At 58.3% G+C, this 19,171-nt stretch overlaps 1 protein-coding gene across 1 annotated transcript in view; it reads left to right on the top strand.

Moving 5' to 3' along the window:
• The window catches only part of PLEKHG5 (pleckstrin homology and RhoGEF domain containing G5), a 60,367-nt gene that overhangs the window by 39,474 nt on the left and 1,722 nt on the right, over positions 1-19,171 (top strand). The window contains exons 8-19 of the mRNA XM_044419657.1: positions 4,472-4,657; positions 5,458-5,634; positions 7,089-7,184; positions 9,137-9,187; positions 9,591-9,740; positions 10,283-10,393; positions 11,540-11,689; positions 13,411-13,548; positions 14,254-14,373; positions 14,949-15,081; positions 17,241-17,356; positions 18,227-18,450. Coding sequence (XP_044275592.1) covers positions 4,472-4,657; positions 5,458-5,634; positions 7,089-7,184; positions 9,137-9,187; positions 9,591-9,740; positions 10,283-10,393; positions 11,540-11,689; positions 13,411-13,548; positions 14,254-14,373; positions 14,949-15,081; positions 17,241-17,356; positions 18,227-18,450 — 1,652 coding nt within the window. The remainder of the gene's footprint in view (positions 1-4,471; positions 4,658-5,457; positions 5,635-7,088; positions 7,185-9,136; positions 9,188-9,590; positions 9,741-10,282; positions 10,394-11,539; positions 11,690-13,410; positions 13,549-14,253; positions 14,374-14,948; positions 15,082-17,240; positions 17,357-18,226; positions 18,451-19,171) is intronic.

The following is a 19,171-nucleotide window of genomic DNA, read 5'->3' as shown; positions in this document are numbered from 1 at the left end:
GAGGAACTTCTGGGCAACGCACTCTGGCAACTTCTTAGTTAGGCTTACAGGTTTCTTGTCGCCTTGCTTTGTTCTGCACGGTGAGAGGACAAACAGAGAGAGCAGAAACTCTCTGGAGCACCTTCCCCCACAACTGCCCCCAGCAGGGAATGATGCAGGGGACAGGCGGGGAAGGGGCGCCTCCAAGGACTGAGATGGAGCTTCGTTTCCAGCGGGCCCCCTGGGTGGCATCTCCTGTGGCCGGCAAGTGCGCCTTGTGATGCAGAGGGTGAGGGCGCACTGAGTGCACGCATGTCTTTCGTAGGTGTTCCCTTATTTTGCATGGTGCTTGTGCTCGTGAGCATGAGCTGTGCCATCTCTCTTCCTCTTTCGTCTTGCTACTTTCTGACAGAGAAAGAAAGGAAAAGAGGCAGGGTATGGTGAGGACAAGATTTAATTTACACAAATAGAAAAATACAAGTGCATTTCTGCAGTGATGTTCAGTACTGAAAAGATCTGCTCCTCAAGTGTCGTCACTGCAAAACTGGAGTCATCTGCATGGAGGAGGCAGCCAAAAACAATGTCCCAGAATCTTTGACAATGCATGGAAGTTCTTGGTCGGATGAACCAGGGTGAAATGTTCTTCCAGCCTGTCCAGACCTGGGTGGGTCTCGGCTTCTTCATTCTGTTTCCATAAGAGAACGTTCCGCTTCTCAGGTGATGGTTGTCCTCTCCAAGAGATGCTCATGCCCTCAGGCCACTGTTCTCCTCTTGGCTGAGAGCTGTCAAACCCGTGGTCTCTGAGGTGGCTGTGTGGTTTTACCATGGGTTGCTGTCTCCCATGCTTATTTTGAGAAATGGTGGAAGAGAAGCATTAAAAACAAATCCAGTGCATTTTGCATCTGATGAAAGAGGTTGCCTGTATCTCTTCAAAAAAACCTACTAGACCTGCTGGCCCAGGGCAAGAGTGGCAGAGAAGACATCTGGGTGTGTGCATGCGCACGAGTGCCTTTGGAGGAGCGAGACGGCCGCTTGCCTGCAGCCGGGCAGCATGACTGAAGCGCAGGCGATTCTCAGCAGTCACACTGGACTGGCTGGACTCTTGGCGGAGTTTTCCCACACCAGCTGCTGGGCCAAGCTGGGAGAGAGAAGGCGCCTGGCCGTACGGCTGTGATGCGGGACTGAAGCACTCCCCTGGGGCATTGTGCTTCAGCCGGCGTGGGGCAGCTCCTGCTCCTTGGGCTCAGGCTTGGGCTCAGGGGAGTGTGGGAGAAAGACGCCTCTGCTGCTCAGCCTCTTCAGGGGAAATGCTTGGGGCAGATTCTTCACCCTGGCAACTTTGCTAGCTTTGCAGCAGCCTCAAGCCCCACAGCCCCTTCGTTCTGGGCCTTGGCCAATGTTCAGACGAGACTGCAGCTTGGGGCAGGCCTGTCCTTCACTTCTAGGAGGCTCAGGTGTAATCCACCATAGTTTAAAGAGGGCTTATCCTCAGGAAGGCTTATCCTCAAGACTTGGGCAAGTGGCTGCTTCTGAACCTGATCAGAAAAGACTAGGTCAAATGGACCAGTGCCTGAGCCAGTATTTTTTTCACATGGCATATGCCACAGATTTCGGGTTTTTATCACCTGGCCCAGGGAGTCCCCCATGGGGCTCTTACCTATGTGCTTGCAAAGAAAGAGGGGAAAGGGCTGTGCCTGCATGGCTCTGAGGCAGCCCTGCAGCCAAGGGGTGGACACGGCCTTGCTCCGCACCTGCAGCTGCACCGCGCGAGTCCCACTCCTCGAAACTCGCCTTGAATCCAGCGGTGGTCTCTGTGGGGGATTCCACCACTGCTCTGTGGGGAGGCTCTTGGGAAATGTTCAGGACCTTTGGCTGGTTCAGGTGGCTCCTGCCAGGTAGCTGACTGGGGCCAGTTTCTGGTGATGCATAACTTCCACACTATGGCAGCTTTCCAGGCGGAATGCAACGTCCTCTATGGTGTGGGACCAGCCTGCCCTCTCGCACGCCTGGGCCTTGCGATCTTCTGGGGAGCACCTTCTTTTGAGCATCCAGCCATCAGAAGTGCATTTGAGAGATGAGACAGGGCCTTCTTGGTAGCTGCCCCCGTGCTGTGGAACACCCTCCCTAGGGAGGCTCACATCACGCCTTGTCTACTTGCCATATTCAGGCAGGTGGCCTTGTGTGCTGGTCTGTTGGGTTAGATGTTGGTGTGATTCTTTTACAGTTTCATGGTTTCATTACGTCTTTAATGTCTTCGTTTGGGGATTGTTTTAACAAAATTTTGATTTAAAATTCTGTTTCTTGGCAGCTTGAGTTCCAGATGCTTGGTGGAGGGTGGGAGGATTATAAATCAAACAAACAAATTAAAGAAACCAATATGACCAGAAGATCCTGGAAAGTACATTTCATCCACAGCTTCTTTTATTTTTCCACTGTGTAGGAATTTTCCTCCCTCCCAAAATACACAGACCAAGTCAGGGCTTGCCTCGCTACATCCCAGGCAGTTTCACTGGTGCCATCCTCGAATAAGCAGCATCACAGAGCAGGCGAGAGCATGCCTTCCGTCTGCCTTCTCCCTCCCTTCATCCTGTTCTTCTTTTCCATCCTCTGGAAAGACCCCCTGGCTGGGTTTATACCTGCAACTGAATGAAATAGTTCAGTCAAACAGACTGTATCTCTGCAGACTGTGGCGGGGATCATATTTTGTCTGTTTCTCCCTATTTCAAACAACAACAAAAAGACACTCCCTTTATGTAGAAAGCAAGCACAGCAGGGAGTGGGTTGGGCCTTCTCCTCCTGATGTATTGGCTTTCTAATTGCATGGGAATTGGGGACTAAGGGAAAAAAGGGAAGAACTGATGGCCACCACCTAAGGAGGCCACTGTCTCCTTCCGCAGCATGCACCTCGTCGCTCTGGCAGTCGGCTGGTCCTGGGGAAGAGGGCTCGTCACCATCTGCATCCTGGGTTTAGGCTCACACACATTCCCTTCTTATCAATGAATGGTTTGATTCCATCTCAGCCAGATTTTCTCCTGAATTGACTAGATTTGAGATCCCCACATGGTGCAGAATTGAGGGACGCTGCCGCCGCCTCTTCTGCCTGGAGGCAGCAGGTGGACGGAGCTGCAGGCCGGATTGGAGTGGCCTGGTACTCAGGAAGGCCACCCACTGCCCTGGGGCCCTCGGAGCCAGTCCTTCCCTGCTTTCAGGACACCGCATGCTCAAAATGCATGTGGAGACTCGGTTGTTGCATTGCAGTTGGGGCTCTGGGCTGTCACTGGCTGAATAAGTAGATCAGTCGGGGAACGTTTTACTGGGGTGTCCCTTCTTCCACAGGGAGACCCTCCCCGCGAATCTGCCAGCCATTAATGAGAGCATATTGATGGGGGAGAGAAATGACGCATGTGAGCAGCAAGCAGCAGGGGTTGCGTTCTGCGGATGCCCCGAAGGGGGCCTCCCATCCTCACCAGGACAGTCTAAGTTTTCCTAGCCTTCCTTCGGAAAGGAAGATCATGATCTCACACCCCAACCTTTTGCGTGTCGATTTCAAAACAAAGCGGCAGCTCCATGAAGAGGGACACAGTCGAACTGGCCCTCTTGCATTCCCGGCTCTGACCTGGGCCCCTTGCTGGCCCCTCAGCCGGCAGCAGCTCCCTTAGCTGGCCTCCCCAGTCGCCTTGCAGTCTTGCGAATGCAAACAGGAGTCAGCCTAACGTTCTTTGCCAGGGAGATGCGTGCTGTGGTGAAGCATGAAAAGCAAACCCCTGGCAGACGGTGTACAAGCTCTCCCTCGCTGGCTTGCTCCAGCTCCAGCTTGTTCAGGGCTGCTCTGGAATTGGGGGTGGGGGAGGTCAGGCTGGTTCCAGAGGCCTCCTTGGGCTTCGAGCGCGGCAGAGGCCCTCCTCCGGGAACCCTCCGTGAAGGAAATTAGGAGGGTGAGTACTCGGAGGAGGGCTTTCTCTGCGGTGGCGCCCAATCTATGGAATGCGCTCCCCAGAGAGGTCCGCCTGGCGCTGTCGTTATTTGTTTTTTGGCGCCAGGCCAAGACCTTTTTATTTAACCAATTTTTTAATAATTGCTAATATTATTTATTGGTTTGAAATTTTTAATCAGGGTGAATCCAGATTTTATATGTATCTATTTCTATGATTTTTTGTTCATTATGCTGGAAGCTGTCTGGAGGCTTATGAGAATGGAATGGCATACAAAAATTCCAAACAAACAAATAGAACAGCAAGCAGATGAGCCTGCTGTTGGGGATTTGTGCTTCTCCACCTGGCTCAGGAAAGGCCACTAGTCTGCAAGGGGGGCGCTAGGAAGCATGTTCCTTTGCTCTCTTCTGCAGCTCTCCTTTCTCCTCACGGTGCAGACGATGCTCATGCCTCTGGTGCGGGGGGGGGGGGCTCGCTTCCCAAGCCCGGGGGCTGTCTGCCCCTCTCTTACAGCACTGTCTCCCCTCAACTCCCCCTTCTCCTCCCTTTTTGCCTTTCAGGCGCCTGCCAGGCAGAGGAAGAACATGAACGAATTTCTGGGCGACGCCAGCATTCCCAATGGGGGTCCCGTCCAGCCCATCCAAGCCGCCTTCTCTGGCAATGGTGTCGACACCTGGAAGAACCGGGCTGCCAGCCGCTTCAGTGGCCTCTTTGGCTCTGGCAACAGTGCCGGCCCCTGTGTGCGGGTAGGTCGGCACCTTCCCCATGCCCCCCACCAGGCGGGAAGACGGGATGGACCCCCGCCGCAACTGTCTGGAGGAGGCTCAGACAGGCTTCCAGCTGCTGGGCAGTGCAAGCGCGGGGCAGCTGTTGCCCTTGCGCCCTCCCCGGGGAAGAGGATCGGGTGCTGCAGGGGAGCCGTGGAGGGCCCCAGGTTCAGTCCCCCGCTTCTCCAGGTGGGCCTGTGTCTGAAGCCCCAGGGGCCCCTACAGGTCAGCATGTCCTGCCCACCATCATGTGCCTTTGAGCCCCCTTTAGCAACCGCAGTTTCGCTGGCTTGTTTGCATAAAGCCGTTTGACCAAAAAGGATCCCAGAGTGAGGGGAAAAAAGCCAGTCTCTGTCTCCAGGCCGATGAGGAGGAGGAGGAGGAGGTGGACAACATGGAAGGAAAAAGGCAGCGGGAGGGAAGGGGGGAAAAGCAAGTGGCTGCCTAGCAGGGCTGGGGCAAACACCCTGCGCCCCCTTCCTCCCAGATGGGCTGGTGACTTTGGTCGGATCCCCAGGGCTCTCCCTGATAGGATTGACACTGCCATGATCAGGGACCATCTCTGCCCGGGTGGCTGATGCCAAGGGGTGCACAACCAGAGCGGGGGCTTCTCTTGAGCGCCCCGGAGACCCTTGGCAGCTGCGGCAGGCCTCGCGCGGGTCATGGCGTGGGGGAAACGGTGCCGGGCGCAGCTTCTCTTGCCCCGTCCGTCTGCCTCCCAGAGGCGGGTGCGTGCTGGGAGAGGGGCCCTTTCCCAGGCACTCTCTGTGCTCTGGCAGGAGGCGGACAGGATAGAGCAGCTGGAGGACAGGCTGCACGCCTACAGCCTCTTCGGCTTGCCCAAGTTCCCACAGCAGCTCCGCTTTGATCAGGACTCCTGGGAGGAGGAGGAGGAGGAGGAGGACGCCAGCCTGCGCCTGGAAGGCAGCTGGCAGGAGATCATGGACGGGACAGAGGTGAGGGCTGAGGGGGGCTCCACCTGGGTGGACACTGCTCCATGGGGCCTGGGCTGGGTCCCCTTGTAGGCCTGCCCCCCGGGAGTCGGTCCTGATGGAGCAGATGCAGAGCGCGCCTTGACTGCACTTGGTTCAGCCTCCAGAAAGCCGCGCCAGGCTTGAGCTGCCTTGGCAGCAAGAGCCTTCCCTGGAGGAGCAGCAGCAGCAGGGCAGCTTGCTTCAGCAGCAGGGCGCATTGTGTCCGCGTGTGCTTGTGCGGGTGGCATGCACATGTGTGGCACTCTGCCTCCCCAAGGGAGTGGAGAGAGGTCGAGCAAGTGTCCTTCCACTCGCTTCATTAGGCCCCATGGGCTGGGACAGAAGTGAGCTGCAGGCCCAAAACATCTGAAGTGCACCAGGTGGCCGCAGCCTGTGCATGTTCGGAAAGCACACAGTCTGGCTGGGGCCTGCTGGGAGCTGCGGGGCTTTTTCTAGTCAAATGTGCAGAGGACTGCACCATTAACATCCCCAAGTTTGATAGCACCCCAAGCCAGCTCACTACTTTGGAACAGGTCACACTTCAGCTGACTGCATCTCGCATTCCCTGGGGCGCGCACTGTGCTCTATTCTGCCTGAAACAAAACCACTCCTGGCTTCTACCCCGTGTGCCTGGATCATGCACGCCTCCCCAGTGCAGCAAGCAGCAAAGGTAGCCTTGCCCCATCGAGGCTTGTGTTACTCGGAACAACTGGGATGCAGAAAAGGAAGTCCCCTTTTCACACAGCACATGATGCACACCTTTGCAGAAGTCTGCATCTCAGGATGAGAGAATCATCGCTATTTCATATTCCCTTTATGGAAAGGGGGGTGTAAAGCAAATTTGTGGCAAGTGAGCCTCCCTTTTCAGGGGTAGGATATCTGTAAAAGGCAGTTGCTGAGGGCAAAGGGCAGGGCAGGGCAGGGCAGGGCAGGTTTTGGGGGCACCTGCCTGGGAAGAGAGACCTGGGATAGATCCAGGGACATTGCTAGGTGCTTGCAAGGTTCGTGGCTCAGAATGCCTGGACACAAATCTATAGTTAAAGAATTACTAGGTTTTATCCGAATTTCCTCCATCTTGCTGTCCCACAACATCTCCCCCCCCCCCCCCCCCCCCCCCCCCCCCCCCGAAGTGTGCCTTACTGTCATGCAGTTAAGTTCACAAGGAAAGTTTTGGGTGTCTCCTGGTGGGGGAAGTTCCCTTTTTAGCCTCACTGCAGTTTCTGGGGAGGGGCTCGGCCATCCTCCTGCGATGGGAGCGGCGGGAGGGCCACGAGCGCCCGGGAAGGGGCGGGCCCGCGCACACCTAGGCGCTTGCGGGGAAGCCCTGCAGCTCCGGGGAGGTTTCCCTGCCTGCGCCCGCCGGGACCGCCTGGAGGGCTTCCCCCCGCGGAAACGCGCGCAGGACCCCGCCTTGACGCCGCTCGCTCTCCCCCGAGGCTCTCGCGCGCCGGCAGTGCCACCAGCAGGAGGCGATCTGGGAGCTGCTGCACACGGAGGCGTCCTACATCCGCAAGCTGCGCGTCATCACCGACGTGAGTGCCGCTCCCGCGCTCGCGTGGCGCCGCGCAGGCGCAGGCGCAGGCCTAGGCCTGGCTCGTGTGCTGGGCCCGCCCGTGGCCCTCGGCTGGAGGGTGCCGGGGTTTATAGTCCAGCTCGCCTGCAGGGGCAGCGGGAACAGAGCTTCACAGACTGCTGCTGACCCAGCTGCAGCTAGCTGCCGTTTGCATTAAGATGCGGCTCCTTTTCAGAGGGCCGGACTCCGGTTTTGGAGACGCTCTGGGGGATGGTGCTGCTTTCCAGTACTTGGCATGGCTAAGCAACCCCTCCAGCAAAGCCCCCCAGGGAGGGCCTCATAATCTGGGGGGGGGGGCTCAGCCTCCTGCTGTTTTTTTTTTTTTTTAATACCGTTACTTTTATTTCATGTATAACAATAAAAATTAGGGGCAGACCTAGGCAAAATATCATTTTCCAGACTAAGAAGGGTAAAGAATGATCTGTGGTCAACAATCTCCCAAGATCATTTGTTTGCTTTAAGCATTCTCTGCATAGAAAATGATAAACTATGACTAACTGATTTTAATGATATAATTGATAAGATTGCATCCAAAAAAAGCTCAAAAAACCTGTTCTGACATAAAATATCTAACATATCTATGATTCTCCTTTGAATGTTCTGTGTGAACATCTTCATGAATTACATACTTTTGTAAACTTACTAAAGGTTATAAATGTATGGGCAATCTTTTTATTAATGCTAACATTCTAGCAATGTTCTGCTTTCATTGAGTAGCTAGAGAAGAGAAGGAGGTTTTGTTTCTCATAGTCAGATGCTATTAAGTTTGGGCCTCCCGAGGTCTGCTAGCCCAGGGCCTCCAGCTTCCTTAATCCCGAACTGGCTGGAAACAAGTAACCTGTAGGTGGGGAAAGGGGGCTTTTAAAATTTATTTATTTATTGGATTTATAAACCTCACCCAATAGTCTCATACAGGACTCCCCAGGTGGTGTACAACCAACAACAAAACTTACATAAATTACACAATAAAGAATATTTATATATTTTTTAAAAATCTACTGAAATGGTAGATTTATCTTAAGCCAGGATGGGGGACAAAGTCATCACAAAGAATTCTATAACCTCTATCAAGCTATGAGTAAAAATTAATCCAACACAATTGACTTAATTATTAAAACACCTGGATAATTATTGTCGTGATGGCACGTGGCGAACCTCACTGGGGAGCTGATTTCAAAAATGGCGTGCGACCACCAGGAGGGCGATCCTTGTTTGCCGCTGCCTTCGGCTCCTTTGGGGATGGCCCCTCAACAAGGGCCTCTGGGCCAGATCCTAATGACCAGGTGGGCCCATGTGGGAGTAGGCAGTTCTCTGAGCACCCTGGACACAAGCTGTTGAGCGGAAGCCCCATGTGCCTGATGTGTTGTCTCAGCCTGAGGTTCTGCGCCCGTCTCTAGGGTGCGATCCTGTGCACATCTCGAAGGAGAAGCGGCCTGAAGGCAGCGCTGCTGACGGAAGTGCTGGGAGTGCAGGGGCATGTTTCTCTCAAAACATGCACAGGGTTCGCCTGGGATAAGCCTCTCAGAGAGCCTACAGCTGGTGGGGTGGCATGCAAATCCAATGAATAAATGAACAAATAGGATTGCCCCCGGAGAGAAGGAAACCCCTGTCTAAGTTGAGCCCCCTCTGCCTCAAGCAGCCAATTTGGAAGCACACGAAGCAGAGCGGCTGCTTGCGCAGAGAAGCAACAGACAACGTCTGTTTAGGGGCGCCGCGCCTGGTCCGGGGCTCCTTGCCTGCCTGCCTGCCAGGCAAAAGGCCCTTCCCATCTGTTGGGCAGAGGGAGTTGCCACCCAGCTCACCTGGCATTGAAGCTCGGTCACAGAGCAGCCTTCACACACTGGAGCCCCCCACTGTGTTTGGCCAAGCCCCGCAGTGCAGTGACCCTCCCCTCTCTCTGCTCCCCCACAGCTCTTCCTCTGCTGTCTGCTGAACTTGCAGGAATCAGGGCTGCTGTGCGAGGTAAGGACTCCTTTGGCCCTTTGCCGGAAGGCCCGATGGGACTCGGAGGGCTGAGGCCGTTCGTGTCCGGAGAGCCAGCCCTCCCTCACAGATGCTCTGTGGCCCGTGCCCACAGGCCGCCACGGCCTGCTCGCGGGTGGCTTTCCGGCATCTCGGCTGGCTCCGCTCTCGCCGCATGGAGGAAGCACCCCAGTTTCAATTTGCCAGGCTGTGACGGGAATTGGTTTTGCTGCCCGCTCAGCTTTGTGGAGAACAGTGCCACATCAACCACGAGGGCCGCAGAGGGGCTGCAGGCAGAGAAAGTGCCTCACTTTTGTTTAAGGGGGGTGGGGGGCAGCAGCGGGCGCCAGGCGCAGGGGAGTCCCAAGCTGGTCCCCGGAGCACTCCTGCTGCCTCCCTGCAGGTGGAAGCAGAGCGCCTCTTCAGCAACACCCGCGACATCGTCCGGCTGCACCGCAGGCTGTGGCGGAGCGTCATGGCACCCATGCTGGCCAGGGCCAGGGCGACCCGGCAGCTGCTGGACCCCACCGACCTCCTCAAGGGCTTCAAGACGGTGGGTGCAACAGAGGGCCCGGGCGTGCGGGGAGGGGCTGCTCCTCGTGCCCCCTGCGGCACCACGAGTCCAGCTGGCTCGTTCATGGTGGCGCTCTGGGCGGGGAGCAGGGAGAGCTCTCGTGCCCCCGGGGCTGCATCCCGGGGCTGACCTGCCACGGAGTTTGGGGAGCGGTGCTCGCGTGTTGTTGGGTGGAGAGGCCACGGGCCGGGAGGGAGGTCCACCCAGCAGCAAGCTGGTCTTGATCCACGAGATGAGCCGCTTGGGGTGCCCCCCGGCCTCTCGTGAGCAACAGCTGGTGGCTGGGGTGCTGCTGCTGGCCGTCAGCAGTGGGTGTGCCTAAGAGCGCTGAGGCACGGGAAGGCCGCTGGGGAGGGGGCAGCCCCCGTCGCTCTGCAGGGCTCCGGGGCAGGCAGCTGGCTGCGGCCAGTCTGGCCGCTGACGCTGTGGCCGAGGCTGGCTCTGAGCGCCCACCCAGCACCCTTCTCGGCCTGCCCTGGCCTCCGTGGGCCTGCACTCGACTCTGTGTGTCTCTGTCGCAGTTTGGTGCTCATTTCAAGCCGTACATCCGATACTGTATGGAGGAGGAAGGCTGCATGGAATACATGCGGAACCTGCTGCGTGACAACGAGCTGTTCCGCATCTACGTCACGGTAAGGGCGGCTGGGCGGCCTCTCTGCCCCCTCCCCATGTGTGCCCCCCACGTCACGTCCACGGTGGGAGGGGGGGCCGAGGACAGAGTTGCACCCAGAGCTCTTTGCACTTCTTGGCTTCCGCCTCCATGCATGGGGAACAGACCCGCCTGGGGCAGAAGGCAGCAATCCAGCATGTTCGTGTTCGCTCCAGCTTGGTCCAAGCTCTGTTTCCGCGGAGCTCCCAGGGGTGGGCCAGGCCCCGCCCAGAGGGCAACCTGAGAAGACAGCGAAAGAAGGAGGTAAAGGTGAAAGGGGCAGGGCTGAGGCAAGAAAGGGCAGCACCCACGTGGCAGGGTTGTCCACAAACGACACCGGAGCCCCCTTCTGCCAGCAAGGCCCGGCTAAGGGAGCGGGTAGGTTGTGAAGGGCAGGGCACTGTGAAATGATGGGTTTGAAGCTGCGGGAAGGGGCAGCCCGGGAGGCTGGATTTGACTCTGGGGCTTCGGGCTCCCCATCCCTGCACCTGTGATCCCAGCGGGAGGTGGGATCTTCTCTTTTGTGTGGACCTTTAATTTGTTTGCATTTGCATTTTCCATTGCCCCTGTGCTTACATGGCATTTCTGCAAGCAGCCAGTCGTGGGCACTGAGTTCTCGTTTTTTTTAAACGTGGCAGCCTGTGAAGAAAGGTGCTGCCCCTTCTGAGTGCTGCCAGGAGGCCCATGGTGCCTCTGCCCCTGGAGCGGCACCAAAAGATGTGCAGGCATTCAAAGGCGGCAGGGTGGAGACCAGGCAGCGGTGCCAAGGACCTTGTTCCCCCATTGGGTGTCCCTTGATGAGTGCCCAGGCATGTCTGTGGGCTTCCTAAATGTTTATGTTTGGCGAGATCACCGTAAGGAAAAGAAATGCTCACAGGCAGCATAGAGAAGGTTCTGAAGACCGTCCAGCAGCGGAAGGAGGGCCCCTTCCCTGGACTGGCTCCAGATGAGCTCTGCTGCCTCAGCAGAGGAGAAGGCCCTGTTCTCCAGGGTGCAAAGAGGGCTGCCCTGGCAGGAGGTGGAGGCCGTGCCCTGGCTGCCTGGGGGTCCCCGGGGCAGATGGTGGGCCCCTGTGGAGCTGGGATCCCAGCTGGGCTGTGGGTGCTGACTGGCCCTTTCCTGCTTGCAGTGGGCCGAGAAGCACAAGCAGTGCAACCGGCTGAAGCTGAGCGATATGCTGGTGAAGCCGCATCAGCGCCTGACGAAATACCCACTGCTGCTGAAGTCGGTGCTCAAGAAGACCGAGGAACCGCACACGCGGGAGGCCATCCTCGCCATGGTAGTGGGGCAAGAGGGAAGGGGGGGCGCCTTGTGAGAAATGCTTTGGGGTTCATTCATTTGTTGCTGCATGCCCCACTTTTTCCTCCAAGGGGTGCAGGGGCACACTTGGAGCACCTCCTCTCCGTCTTACCCTAACAACAACCCTGAAAGGTAGGTCAGGCAGAGAGGGAGAAAATGAGGTGATCCCGAGATCACCCAGTGAGCTTCATTTTCAAGTGGGGAGCACAACCTGGGCCGCCCGTGTCCTAGTCCAGCTAACTCTCCACCGCACCAGGCTGGCTCAGGGCTGCGCATTTCTCTCCGCTGCCAGGCCAAATCCACCCAGGGCCTGCTTTTGTGCAAGCAGCCGCATGGGGGGGCCACGCTCCGGAGGCCAGTCTGGCTTAGCAAACCCACTGGGGCATTTTGGGTCTTCTTAACAGGGCACAGCCTGATTTGGGCATAGGCTCCGGGGACACCCATCCTCTGGGGGCAATCCCGTCACGAGCAAGGGGCTGGAGAAGAGGCCCAGTGATGGGCGCACCCAGACCGCTGGACCCAAGGGCTGGTCATGGCGCATGGGAGCCCCTTCCCAAGGCCCCGCCTGTCTTGCCCAGAGAGTGCTAGGCATCCTGAAAGAGCAGGTGACGCAGTCTGCTCGGACTGTGCCATTTCGGAGTGCTGGGCGGGGCGGGGGGGCATCTGATGGAGCATCCACCCTGAATGCTTGTGAGAGGGCCTTGTCCACGGAGGGTGTGCTGCTGCACTGTGGAAGGGCCCACAGTCACCCGAGGGCTTTCCTGAAATCCATGTGCCACCTTCAGTTATGGTCCAGCTTCCAAAGATGAGCGCTCCAGCTTCCCAGGCAAGGACCACGTTCTTTCTTTGGGGTGGGGCTCCTTGGACTGAGTGCAGGGAAGCCTCTGCAGCTTTGTGCTGAATGCCGCCCGGTGCTGAGCTGAGGCTGTGTAGCCAGAACGGAAGTTTGGGTGGTGGCAGGAAGGACAGTGCAGCCGGGAATGAAGATAGCAGAAGAGCCTTCAGGACGCTTCCCACCCACTGCCCTCTCCGGCACTCACTGCGCAGCCATTGTGGACGGAGCGAGCCCCATGCCAGGGCTGTGGGAAAGGTGCCCCGAACTGGTACATCCCCCTCGGGAGCTTTTAGCCAAACCTGCAGCGTGGAGCACCTGCGATACTGCACGCAGCTCCGGTTGCCCGAATCTCAAACATGGAATCGCTGAGGTAGAGAAGGGCCCCCAAAGATCCTGCAGGGCCTCTGGAATTGAGGAACGAGGCAAGTAAAGGGGATGCAGTCCAGAGGCTTGAGGCCTGGAAAGCAAAGGGAGAGATCTCTCTCTCGACAGGCAGGCAGCTTGAGGCACCGGGAAGGGATGGGTCTTCACGCAATGTATCACTGAGTTACGGGGTTTCCAATCTCCCGCTGGACCCTGAATTGGGTAGTTGTGGGATTAGAGAAGGTTACAGAGGAGGAGGTGCCTGTTGCTGGCCTTGCTTGTGGTGGCCCCACGGGGCCTCCGTGGTCAGAGGGCACCCAGGACTTCTGGGCAAGGGAGCAGCCAGGCAATGGCCGTCCTTTGCGGCCCTTGGAGCTCCGCAGAGGTGCTTGGCCAGACCCTGAGAGGAGGACGCTGCCGGGTGACAGGCAGCCCCCTTGAACTGGCGCACCAGGAGGGCGTCCACGCCGGCTGGCAGCTTCTGACGGGCCTCCCTCCCTCAGATCAGCTCGGTGGAGCGCTTCATCAACCACGTCAACTCCTGCATGCGCCAGCGCCAGGAGCGCCAGCGCCTGGCCGCGACTGTCAGCCGCATTGACGCCTATGAGGCAGTGGAGGGCAGCACGGATGAGGTGGACAAGGTGAGGGGAGGCTGTGGCCGTGTTCGGGGGAGCGGAAGGTGCCGTGGGCGGTGGGGACCGGGTCCTTCACCGGAGCTCGCGCAGGCCCAGCAGGCCTCAAAACGGCATGGGCTGCATCGGATTAACTGTGCAAATCTGTGGGGCTGCACACGGGGCTCCGCTCCGCTCTGGCTGCGGCGCCTAGAAGTGATGCCGCACTGCCGGAAGGGGCTGCCCGAATGACGGGGGGAAAGCAAGCGAGAGGAGCCATGATAGGCTCCCCCGAGCGGTGCGTGCTGAGGATGCGGGGCGGGAGCACGTCTCCTGTCGGCACCTGATGGGGTCGTCCCATGAAGCAGTTCGGTGGGAGATTCAAGGCAGACGGAAGGAAGGACCTCTTCAAGCAGCACGTGGCTCTGTTACGGAACTGGCTGCCCCCTGGTGCGGTGGGGGCAGCAGGGTGGGTCACCTTCAAAGGGCGCTGGGCAAACGTCTGAAGGCTGGGACTGGCTACTAGCCACGAGGGCTCCGAGCAAGATGCCCCGGATCCCTGGGCAGCCGGGCGGGGAGCAGCACTTGCTCGCATGGAGTCTGGCTTTCAGCCAAGGCACACGGTTAGCCACTGTGGAAACCTGGATGCTGCCAGCACCGGGCAGGCCTCGGCCCAATTTGGGGGGCCCTCACGGGCCTCAGCGCCTGACCTGTGCATGCGCTGCCTCCTTGCAGATCCTGAAGGAGTTCTTGCACCTCGACCTGACGGCCCCCATCCCGGGAACCTCCGCCGAGGAGACTCGCCAGCTCCTGCTGGAGGGGGCGCTGAGGATGAAAGAAGGCAAAGAGAGCAAGGTGAGTGCCCGGGCCGGGGTGTGCTGGGAGCGCTTTTCTTCCTCAGGATCCGTACCCCTCACCCCAAACCTTGGCACACAGAGCACACGTGCCCCCTCCCCACTCGCCCCTCGGCCTGTCCAGGTGCCCTGGAGGCCTCTTCAAGGCCTCCCGCGGGCCCCCTCCCCTCACATTGTCCTCCCATTCATCCTGCCCAGATCCTGCAGCCCTCACTGGCCTGCCGCCTCAAAGCCCGCCCCCTTTCCAGCCAGCGGAGGGCTGGGGGGGCATCCTTTTTTGTTGCCCTCAGAAGAGGGATGCGGAAGCCCCTCAACGTGGAGCAGTGCTTCTGTCTCCCCAGAACCATTCCTGAGTACAAGTGCCCCAGCCCAAATAATTAAGCTTAAGCAGAGATAGACTAAGAATTATTGCTAGTTAATTTCTTCTCTTTATTTTGAAATTAAACAAAATTTCATGGTGGGGAAAAATGTGGACACGGATCAGCAGGGTATTTCTCGAAAGCAAGGGGAGGGAGCATCCGCAGCCCCCACCTTGCTGACCCCTCCTGGCTCCGTGCGCACCTTCGCCTTCTCTAGATGGACGTCTACTGCTTTCTTTTCACGGATCTCTTCCTCATCACCAAGCCGGTGAAGAAGGCTGAGCGCACAAAGGTGATCCGGCAGCCCTTGCTGGTTGACAAAGTGGTGTGCCGTACGCTTAAGGATCCAGGTGAGGTGGAAGTGGTGGGTTTTGGTGAGGACGTCGCTCCCCCACTGTGGCAATTTCCCTGTTTCCACACACAGTTCAGAGTGGCGTTTGTGACCTGTGAAGGAGGCACCGAGGGGAGAAGACCCTTGCCTGTTCCGAAACAAGGCCAAAATATTCTCAGGTGTCCCAAAAAGGACTCTATTATGCCCTCTGCCTTTCACTGAGGACTTATTTCCTTGGGGGCTGCTAAGACTGGAGAAGCGCTGGAAAGGTTCTTGGTGACGCTTTTGGAGGATAATAAGGGGCCTCTTTCAGACATGTTAGGTATAATGCAAGCTTTTCTGGACAGCTGATATACTTTCTTTCGTCTTGTGGCCTATAAAGTCCCCTGCAGTTTGCAACTGGACTAGCCGAGAGGCCGCCCATTGGAGCCTGCCCGAGTCTTGCATCTGTCGAGGCACGCTTGGGGAGGCCTGTGAGAGATAGTTTCCTTGGGGCCTCTCCCAGGCTTTGGAAGTCCCTGCCAGGGAAGACTGGATTGGCCCCTTTGCATTGATTTGTTGTGCATCTATATACCTACACATTTTTCTGGAAAAAGTGCTTTTAAAGCCCTTTCTAAATTCCAGTGTAAACATGAAACTTCAACAGCTGTCAGAAATGCATGCTTCCACTTGGCTCACACTTTAGTATGCTCCTGAGGTGGCAGAAGTGCCCCAAAATCGCCACAAGAAACTGGGGATCTTGCCGTGAAGAGGGTGAATGAGCCACCTGCTCTTGCGTGAGGTACGATCCCTTGTGTCTCTGGTGGCATTCGACCGTCTGCCTTTTGACGGCCATAGGATGGAGCCAAAGGGAGAAAGCAGCCCACCTGCAGCTCGGTGGCAATGCCAGGGCGGGCTCCTGCGGGCTTCCCCAGCAGGCACAGCCCTCCCTACACACTGCGCCCTGGACTGGGAGCGGCTTCTGGACCCCCACAGCGGCACAGGTGTGGTTAAAGGGATTTTTTTTAACTGTGCAAATCTGTGTGAAAATAAAGGGGCAAGCTTTTTCAAACTTCCTAGCAACCCTTTGAGACGAGGGTGCTTTAGGGGGGCTGCTTGTAGCTGTGAGAGCTTTTGCACTGTCCGAGGGAAAACCCATGGTGAGCTCAGAATGCCTGTCAGCCACGGGGCAAGCAGTGAGGATGCCTGAGGGCCGCCAAGGGCTGCTCGCCATCTGGGGCAGTTGCGGGCCCTGCTTGGCAGGAAGGTTACGGCTTTCCTGCTCTCGCCAAGGAGCGTGCGAGCCGAGTGCGCCCTCTGGCCTGGGGGCAGGGGGTCAGGCTCCCAAGCTTGGGCAGCAGGGTAATCCGTCATGGCCCAGCAACTCCTCACTGCAGCACGTGGCTTTCCAGGGTGGATCGTTGCCCTCAAGCCGTGCTGCAGGGACCAGAGTGGCAGCACCTAGTGCAGCAACCCATCATGCACCGCAGCCCATTATGGGATGCCCTGTCCTGGGAACCAAATTAGTGTTGCACCCATAAATCCATGTTTTTGTGAGCTTTCCAAAGCAGACCAGGAAAATGTGAACCAGAAAAGCATATATTGGGGGAAACTGAGCAGAAAATAGCATTTCAGCATTAAGGTACCTGGGGAAAATACATACACTTAAACATGTGTCCATTATTACATACACTGGGGGGAAATGCACAGAAAACATGTGCATGTCTACATTTGAAAAAGTTGCAAGTTCAAGTGGGAACAGGATGGAATAACCTTGAACTAAAACCATCCAGTGTCCTGGGGAGACCCAGACCGAGCAATCCATCACTTGTTTCCTAGGAGCCCAAAGTGTGCTTAACCAGGCTGCCTTTATTTCGAGGAACAAGCCGCTTCCGTGCTTGTTCCTCTCTTTCTGATCCTCCCCATGCCCATTCTATTATTCCTCTCAGAAAGAGAACTCTCAGACAGCATAGGAAAAGCAGTATTTTGGGAAGGCAGGAGAACTGGGAATTTCCACTGGGATTGTGGCACGTCCTTGTGATCAAGCTGAGTCTCTCAGGCAGCTGAGTGTGGTGCCCCGTCCCACAGTGGAATCATGGCAGCACAGGCCCAGCTCGGCGTCTGCGCTCGCCCCTCCGTGGTTTGTGACCCTGTGAGCACCGGTTTAGCTTACCTTGGGCTGTTGCGTGTCCTTGCCAGGCTCATTCCTGCTGATCTATCTCAACGAGTTCCAGAGTGCCGTGAGCGCCTACACCTTCCAGGCCAGCGGGCAGGCCCTGTGCCGGAGCTGGGTGGACGCGCTCTGCAATGCCCAGGTGGGTGCGGAGGACCTGAAAGGGGGGGCAGCAGGGAGACAGGCCAGGCTCCCAGCGGTGGTTGGGCTCGGCGCCCACGCCAGCTTTCTGTAACTGTCCACAGTGCCTCAGCTGTTCAGAAGTTCAGACCGGAGTCCGGCTTGGTTTCACCAGCCTTCTACCAGTAGCAAAGGGTTTTCCTCTCCACCCTTTTCCGCACAAAGGTCTTGCGCTCGTGTGTGGGGAGGAGGAGCCCCAAAGCGGCCTTATTTGCTTAGGTGCAGTGCTGTGCAAGTTTAGACAGACAAAAAGGCCTACAGCCCCCAGCATGCCATGGCCAGGTGCCTTTATGCACATTTCCCCCCGCCCTTTGGCCCAAAAAGGCTCCTAGAGTGTCCCAGATCAACAGTGGAGGGGTGCACGCCCCTGGGCTCCCGGTCCGAAGAAAAGGGAACGGCAGGCGGGCAGGCGGGCGGGAGGCGCACAGCACAGTTGCTTCAGGCACCAGTTCGTGCAGCGGCGTGTTCTGGTGGCGGGGTGAGACCCTGGCCAACAGAGGGGCTGGGTGGGTTTCCCCATTGCCGAGAGGCAGCCTCATGCGCACATGTCCCGGCCCCCAGCTGTGCGTGGCGGGCAGCCAGGCGACCCGCCGGGGCACCACCGGGCGGCACGGCTTGTGAACGAACGCACAGGCTGCGCCAGGCAAAGGCCACGCTTCTCTCTCGGCCACGTCTCTGCGCTGCCCTTCGCGAGGCACGCGGGCCGGTCGACGGACACAGCGCTGGTGCTGGGGTCCCGTGCTGCTGCTGGCCCACTCTGGAACGGGCCCGCCCCGTCATGCTGCGCCCTCACCCTCCGCTTGCCTTACCCCCTGCCCTGTCCTTCTCGCAGAACAAACTGCAGCAGCTGCGTCTCCAGGAGCGCCAGCGCAGTCAGCAGCTGCAGTGCCTGGAGGAGGAGGAGGAGGAGGAGGAGGACGAGGAGGAGGACGAAGAGAAGGATGAGGAGAAGGATGCGGAGGACGAGGAGGCGGAGGACGGCGAGAGCCTCACCTCAGGGGCCAGCTCCCCCACAATCCTCCGCAAAAGCTCCAACAGCTTGGACTCCCAGCAGTGGTAAGGCAGGGAGGGGGGCAGGCCAGAGCCCTCCAGAGCCTTTGGCCCATCTCCCATCAGCCCCAGCCAGCACAGCCGGTTGGGCTTCAGGGAAGCTGCCCTTCAAGGCACCTGAAGACTGCCAGGCTGGAGATGAGGCCACCCAGGGAAGTGCTTCCGCGGGCACGAGACGTGGTGGCAAAGCGTGCAGTGGCAGCTGCCCGTCCTCAGCCCTCAGGTGCCAGGAACAGTCCCCGGCGGAGCGCTGAACGTGCGGCACTCTGCGTGGGCTTGGAGCAGCTCCTGTCGGGCCATTTTCTGAGAGGGGAGCTGGGAAAGGGCCGGGGCAGAGCCCCAGAGCATGTGAAGAGTGCAGGGGTGGAGCCATCACCTGCGGACAGGGCTCCTGCTTCCATGGTTCAGTCCCCAGAGCTCCAGGCCGGGCCCAGAAAAGGTCGCGTGCGGGATGTCTGGCCACGGCCCCAGCGGGCCAGCGCCCAGCCGGCTCCCTCGGGAATCACATGCCTTGGGTCGCGGCCTCCCGCCTGGGAGGCTGCTTGCCCCTGCGGCTTTCCAGTCCAAAATGGCCCTCGCTGGTTCCAGCCCATCGCCCCAGCCCCAGCCCGTCGCCCCTGCCCCAGCCCGTCGCCCCAGCCCGTCGCCCCAGCCCCAGCCCGTCGCCCCAGCCCCTGCCCACCCCCCGGCCCCTCCCCCCCCCCCCCGCCCCCCCCCCATCTCTCGC

Source organism: Varanus komodoensis, unplaced genomic scaffold (genome assembly GCF_004798865.1).
Source record: "Varanus komodoensis strain SLA01 unplaced genomic scaffold, ASM479886v1 scaffold106, whole genome shotgun sequence".
NCBI lineage: Eukaryota > Metazoa > Chordata > Lepidosauria > Squamata > Varanidae > Varanus > Varanus komodoensis.
Note: the sequence above shows the minus strand (reverse complement) of the source record. Positions and strands in the feature narration are given on the sequence as shown.